The sequence below is a fragment of the Lipotes vexillifer genome, unplaced genomic scaffold (genome assembly GCF_000442215.2).
Source record: "Lipotes vexillifer unplaced genomic scaffold, Lipotes_vexillifer_v1.1 scaffold469, whole genome shotgun sequence".
Lineage (NCBI taxonomy): Eukaryota > Metazoa > Chordata > Mammalia > Artiodactyla > Lipotidae > Lipotes > Lipotes vexillifer.
In genome coordinates, this window is record NW_006788006.1 from 3,075,914 (window position 1) to 3,083,118 (window position 7,205).

The 7,205-nt window shown below is 58.7% G+C and overlaps 1 protein-coding gene across 1 annotated transcript in view; it reads right to left on the reverse strand.

Annotated features, from left to right (window-relative positions):
- Nucleotides 1-581: 581 nt before the first annotated feature.
- The window catches only part of LSM4 (LSM4 homolog, U6 small nuclear RNA and mRNA degradation associated), a 12,039-nt gene continuing 5,415 nt past the window's right edge, over nt 582-7,205 (reverse strand). Inside the window, exons 3-5 of the mRNA XM_007461048.1 lie at nt 6,200-6,298; nt 3,174-3,357; nt 582-1,236 (exon numbers count right to left, since the gene is read on the reverse strand). Of these exons, the coding sequence (XP_007461110.1) occupies nt 1,145-1,236; nt 3,174-3,357; nt 6,200-6,298 (375 nt within the window). The 3' untranslated portion in view covers nt 582-1,144. The remainder of the gene's footprint in view (nt 1,237-3,173; nt 3,358-6,199; nt 6,299-7,205) is intronic.

Consider the following 7,205-nt stretch of genomic DNA (forward strand, 5'->3'; position numbering starts at 1 on the left):
GTAGAACCCGCACCCACAGGAACCGGCCTCCTAACACCAGCCTGTCTCTGTGGTTCCCAGGAATATCGGTCAGCAGACCGTGTCACCGGAAACATTTTCACAAGTGCTGGCTCAGCGTCTCAAGCAAATCACCGGGTTGTGGAGAGACAGTGCCCTGACTTGAAGAAGAGGTAAAAGGTTCACGAAAACCTTCCTCATGTGTTCCTCGAAGCAGCCGCCTGTCATAGCTTCTCTCTTGGTGAACTCTGGTGTGAATGGTGCTTGCAAAACAGGGACAGAAGGCAGAACACTGGTGGCAAGGCCAGGCGGTGTGGGTGTCCCGCTGGCTCCCACCTGGAACTTTCCTCCCCCCACCTCCCCACAAAGACAGGAGGGGGTCGCCTACTGCCCAGAGCTGTCTTGCCTTCCACCTTTTGTAAGAGGCTGCTGAGGGACATGGGAACCAGTGTCCCAACGAAATGCCTCCCCTCAGTGAGAGGCCACGGGGTATAAAAGGAAACTTCTTGCATGGGGCTGTGATTTCCTGAGCACACTACCTACTAGATGCACCCAGTGGTTCAAAAGGAATTATGGATTTACAGTTTGTAGTTGTATTTGTTTTTATTTTTGTAACACAAAGAGGGAGAGAGGAAGTGAAGGGACAGGGCCCAGCGTCGTCCCCTAGAACAGCTTCTGAGGCATACGTTCGCCTGGATTCGTTTTGAAAAGGCAATTTTGGGGTCCGCGTTTTAGGAAACTCTCCAGGCTGTCAATCTCAGCGCAAACAGCTTAAAATAAAAACCTCCCGTCTGTTCGCCACACAGGGATCTAACACAAAATGCAAAACAAACCTGTTTGGAAAATGCCTGCCCTTAAAACAAGAGTGAGGGCTTTAAAGATTCATTAAACACAGAATCTTCCAGGAATCAAGTTGGCTGCGACTTCACAAAACCAGCACAGAATAACGTTTCCAACTGTAGAACTGCTGGCTGACAAAAAAAGAGGAGGATCACAAGATGACAGGCAGGGGGGGGTCCTCCCCCAACACCTGCCTCTTCTTTTTGTTCTGAACAGACTCATAAACTGGAGAGTAGAAACGCGGCCTTGCGGGTGGAAGCAGATGCTCGGTGGCGGTGGCTCAATCTCTGGGGAACAGAGGGGCGGCTCACTGTTTGCCCGCCTGTCTGCCTGGCTTCTTTTCTGGTTGACCTCTGCCGGTGCCTGGGATTCCACCTCGGCCCCGGCCACCAAACACACCTGTGAGACAGGGGAAAGGGGCTTTAGCAGAGCTGGGCTGGGAGGCCCACTGTGGACTGGGACCAGGAACTGGAATCCTTAGACTGTGGCCAAGTTGTTTAATCCCTCTGGGCCTCAGCTTCCACTTCTGTAAAGTGAGGGCAGTGATCCTACCTCTGGCAGGAAGGGCAGGCTGAGAATCTGAGATGGAGTGTCGACCAGGGCTGGGCATGAGTAGTGCTCCAGAACATTCTCAGTGTGACAAGGGACCAGACCAGGCCCCACAGGGGTGCGAAGGATGCCAGGGAGGACAGAGGTTGGCACCAAGTCACACTAGGGCTTGGGGCGGGCTTCCTGGAAGAGAGGGCTGGGGGCCAAGGTGGAGGGCAGTCACCAGAAGGACAAAGCCAGAAGGGCTTCCAGGAGGAGGGGGGGGCACAAACTAAGACAAGGCCTGGACTCAGTCCAGGGATGGGGCAATGACCCCCAGCTGTGAGGCTGGGAGCTGCACCAGCGGACCTGGGCCTTCCTCGCTCTGGCACCACCCGCAACTGGCCCAGGAGAGAAACGACTGGGTGGTTTGTGTGTGTCCAGCCTGGAGAAGGGGCAGGGGAGCCTCCTGAGCCCTGACCTCTGCAGTCAGTGGTGGGGCCGTTTCCAAAATACATTTTACGTGGAACAATGGCACTGCTGTTGGGGGAGGTGAGTAGTCGGAGGGAGGGCGTGCCCCAAGCCCAGGGAGGTCCCAGAAGGATCAGGGCAGCATGGGGACATAGAAATGTACACACAGGGCCCCTTCCTCCACAGACATGCAAGGGGCCCTCTGGGGACAGAAGCCAATGCTGGCAGGGTCTGCCTAACCTCACGACTCATGGGGCAAGACCAGCTTTGCCAAGGGGAGCCTGGCTATGCGGGGACCCCTGTGAGATTTCCACTGGCTGTGGAAGGCCCCGTGGCTTCCGTTCGGAGCCGCCCGAGCAAGCCGCTCTCCCCATCCTCCCTGCTCCTTCAGGCAGTTTACTTGACAGTGGTGGCCCCCAGTGAAGGGTCTAGCGCTGGGGACAGGTCCTGGGACCCCTGGGACCCTGCTCACCCCCATCCTAGGGTGCCCTCCTGCCCTCTTCCATCTGGCTCCTTTCTGTCACGTGAGCCTCAGCTCACGGCTGGCTCCTGTGTCCTTCCCAGCCCTGCCCACAAGCCCCCAAGGTGGGCCCCGGGCCTGGCACACAGGAGGCCCCTCCAGTTGCAAGAGACAAAGCCAGGTCCCTCCAAGAACAGGAGTCGGGCGGGGGAGGCGGGGAAGGGCAGGGTCTGCAGATGGCCTCTGGGCTCAGGCCCCAGCTGACTGCACAAGTTTAATTTTACGCCAGATTTATAATCTCAGGGTGGTGTGCTGGGATCTATCCAAAAGGCGTGACCTTGGCTTTGTATAAAGGAGTCATAGCAGGGAACGGTCCCATGCCGGGGCCCCACGCTGGGGTACTCACCCGCAGTCTAGTGAGGTGGGCACCGCGGGACCCTCTCTGCAGAGGGGAAACTGAGCCTTGGCGAGGTGCCCAGAGCACCTGCCAGGAAACACAGGCAGGGCTCAAGTCCCTGGTCTATGTGGGCCTGGACCCAGACCTAAGGGAGCATTGAGAGCCACTGTGGGGCAGGAGGGCCCAGGTGGGTGAGGGTCAGTACTGACCACCAGGACTCAGCTGGGCTCCCCGGGTTGGGCTTCTGCGGTGGGGACAGGCGGCAACCAGCAGCGTCAGCTGTTCTGCAGAGGAGCCCCATGAGTCACAGCCCCCCAGCTCCACGTAGGAGGGGCTCAGAGCCAGGCCCTCGGCACCATGACGGCACCAGCCAAGAATGTCAACACTGGGCCGGGACGGACGCCACGTGCTAGAGTCACCCCCGCCAATGGGGAGGCCCCAGCAGCCTGCTAGGGAGGAAGCAGGGACAGAAGGGCGTACCTCGCCCGGTGCCCCCCATTCCGCGGCCCTTCTGCTGCTTCTGCTGCTGCAGGCCACCGCGGCCGCGGCCCTTGGCCACCACCTCCTCCTTGACCATGTCGATGATCTCATCAGGGATGCGCAGGTACTTGATGGTGCTGCCGCGGATGTAGCACTCGGGCATCCGCCAGAATTTGTCCCCGTCCTGTGAGACAGGGTGTGTGTGTCAGATCTTTGGCGGGGGTAGGGTCCCTGCAGAGCAGGTGCAGATGGACGGGGCAGCATCTGTCCCCTCAGGCCGCCTGCACCCAGCATCGCCCCCGCAGGCTGCAAAGTTCTTCGTCCTGGACGGGACACTGGAGGGGCCGCCCTCCAGCAGGATCTCTCCAGATCCTTGGCAGCCCTTCACACATGAGAGAGGGTGGGGCAGGGCCTCGTGAGAAGCCTCCGTGTCCTCAGCCTGTCCTCCAGTGGGGGATGCAGCCTGAAGCCTGGAGAGGGGTGAGGCTGTCCCACGCGCCAGGTGCTGCCACAGCCCAGCTCCTCCCCCTCCTGCCCCCAGCCTTCCAGAACTCACCTTCTGGAACCCTCTCTATGCACCCTGACTCATTCATTCACACAAGTATCTCGTGGCTGGGCACGGGACGCAAGTGAGCAGGACAGAGACCCTGTGTGATGGGTGAAGAGGGCCAGGAGCGGGGTGGGGAGCCAGGTCTGGGGCCAGCTCCCAGTGATGCCAGTTTTCAGGAGAGCTAATGGAAGCTAGAGAGACAAGGGGCTTATAAAGTTGCAGACTCCTGAGCAACGCCAACCGTGCAGTTCTTAGGATGCTGACTGTTTCCCCACCACCACCATATACCCTGCGACCAGCACAAGGCCTTCCCTCCACACTACCTCCTGTTGCCCTTGGGCGGGAGCCCGGGGCCTTATCCATCAGATGAATTCTCCGGCCCCAACCCTGTTGCCCAGGCCAGAAGCCTGGTAACCCTCCCCCCACACGCCTAGAAATCAGACCAAGACACCTCCCTGCTTAGATCCCAATCAGCGCCCCGTTGGCCCAAGGACGAGGTCCAAACTCCTCAGTGTGGTTCCAGAGGGCCTGAGATCCAGCCCCACCCTGGCTGCCCTCTCTCAACACTCGATGTGCCTTCCAGATGGAACTTTCTGGAACACACACAGCGGGCTTCCGGGCCCCAGCACTTTGCACACGCTGTTCCCACCTTTTCATGTCTGGCTAACTCCAGCCCTCAACAGGCCTTGCTTCCAGCCTCCCTGCAAGCCCCAGTCCTCCTGCATGACACTCATCAGCGGTGCCTGGGCCGATCTGGCCCAGCCCAGTGGAGGTACTCGGCAGGGACAAATGGAATGTTTGCAGGCCAACTCTTCCCAGGAACACACACGAGAGCCCCCGACCCATACAGGAACCCCGGGAGGCTTCAGAGCATTCCTTTCCCAGAAATGGTAGGCGAGGGGCCAAGTCCGTGGGGATGCAAAGTACAGCCAGACAGAAACAATGATTGTGTGGAAGCTCAGGGCTGGGGCTGGGGCTGGGGCCGGTGGCTCAGCGCGAGGCTTTCCCTCAGCCAAGGGCAGGCCGAGCCCAGCGCGCTCCCTGTAGGAACAGGGTTTACTGTGCTTTCCATGGGGGCAGCTAAATGCCTCCCGACCCTTGCTCTCCCGTGCTTTCTCAGCCCCTAGGACCTCTGTGTTCAGCCACCTGCTACCCAAGGGAAGGAGGGGCTGCCATCACCTGTTTACAGATGAGGACTCCGGGTGACCTGCGTGAGACGGTACCTCCCACCAGCCTCTCCTCCCAACTGCTGGGTCAGAGGGAGACTCCCCAGGGGGAGCCACGTGTCCAGTCTCGGCTGGCCATGGAGGCCGGACGGACCTTGCCCTGAGACCCAGCGATTGGTTCTAGGTCCCAGAAGTGGACACAGACATAACGGCGGCGTGCAGAAGGACAAGTGCTCAGCTGTGCACTGTGGCATCGTCTGCCACAGGCACGCTGGAAACGCCTGCCACCAGGAGTTCGGTCCCAAGAAGCAGGTCACAGAGCCGAGCAGGTGAGGGTAGGGGGTCACAGCCCTCTGTCTGCCTTTTGGGGTGTGAACTGTCCAGGAGCACAGACCGGGGTGAGAGTGGCTGCCTTGTGCTCTGCTGTATGCTGGCGTGGCGAGCCCTGGGGGCACACTGCCTGTGGCTCAAGACAGCCGGGCCCTGCCTGGGCCCCCCCCGGAGCTTCCTCCCCGTAACATGAGGCACTATCTTGGGCAGGGGGATGGAGACTGGAATCAAGGTGAAAGGAAAGCTCTAGCAGAACCCAGTGCAGATTAGGGGGAGGGAGTCCTGCCTTCATCACCGTCCTCATCACTCTGTGGATCATCCCAAGGCGGGGACGACCCTGGGGAACATTCTCCCCCACCCCGGCCCTGCACTTTCTGGTTTCAGGCCTCAGGGGAAACAAGCCCTGTGGTGGCCTGCACATCCCACAGTCACGCCACCACGGCCCACATGGTGGGCAATGCCCACAGCCAGGACCAAAGGCAGCAGAGGCTAACAAGGAGGGTGGGGCCTGCCCTGGAGGCCACCCCCTCCCTGTAGAGCAGGGATTTATGGCCAGAAGCACCCCCCAGGCCCAAGTCCTTCTTGGTCAGGGGTGGCACCCGGGGATGCAGGAGCAGCTCAGTACCTGCCGGGCAGCATCCCCGCAGGTGCAAAGTCCAGGGCACTAGAGAGACTTGGAGCCTTGTCCGGCTGTTCCCCCCAACATCCTGACCAGTCCCTTGGGCCCCACCCCTGCAAGAGGCCCCACCCCTGGCAGGATGACTGGTGGTATAGGCTGAGGCAGGCACCCTCCCACTCCTCCCACACGTCCAGGGAAGGGCTTTTACCCCACTTGGAGGCGAGGACGCTGAGGCTCTGTAAAGCCCCAGGTCCCAGTGCGCATTCCTGGCCACACGACCCCCACTCGCTATGCCCACCATACCGGAGATGCCCCAAGGCCCCCAGGCAGCGAGTGCAGACTCGGGGTGAAGGGCACTCACCCTGGACGTGCAGATCACCTCACGCAAGTTGATGTTCATCCAGTTGTCGCAGCTCACCAGGTGCCCATTGTACGTCTCCCCGTTTTTGAGCTCCACCAACTGAAGAGAAAACGGGTCCCACGTCAGTCTCAGGCCCCAAGAGGGGTGCAGACTTACCCCGAAGAGCAGGCCACCACCACCAGGCGTCATTCAGACACATCCTCGGCTCTTCTTGGGACCCACTGGCCACAGCACACGGTGCCCAGGCCCCCAGGGGCCCACCTTACAAGAGACACGCTCTGCTTTCTCGGTACGCTTTGCTGGGCATTGTAGACTTTCTATAATGAAACCATTTTTTTGTGTGCAGAAGAAACAAACAGACAAAAAAAACCCCCACATCTTTAAAGGAATGAGTAAGGGTGGCCAGGGGCCGGGCAGGTGCCCGGTGATGGCACACATGTGATCCTTGGTGGTCTGGAAAATCTGTTTTTCATTGCAATAACTACTTGCTTATTTTGATGTGTTTTGGGGCAAGCGCGTCACGCAGAAGCGCAGAAGACAGGCTTTTGCTAGGAAAAGGCTGAGACTTAAAAAAGAATCAACTTACAGAATGAACTTATGGTTACCAGAGGGGATTGGTGGGGGGAAGGGATAGTTAGGGAGTTTGGGATTGACATGTACACAGGACTATATTTAAAATGAATAACCAACAAGGACCTACTGTACAGCACAGGAAACTCCGCTCAATATTATGTAACAACCTAAACGGGAAAATAATTTGAAAAAGAATAGACACGTGTATAAGTATAACTGAATCACTTCGCTGTACACCTGAAACTAACAACATTGTTAATCAACCATACTCCAACATAAAATAAAAAGTTAAAAAAAAAAAAAATCAACTCTCGGGGCTGGAGAGGCACTGGGCTCACAGCCGCCACCTCTGCATCGTTCCGTGGGCCGGGCATGGGTGCAGGCGCCAGCATAATGAGCGCCAGCAGCAGCCTGGTCCGTGCCTATGACTTCC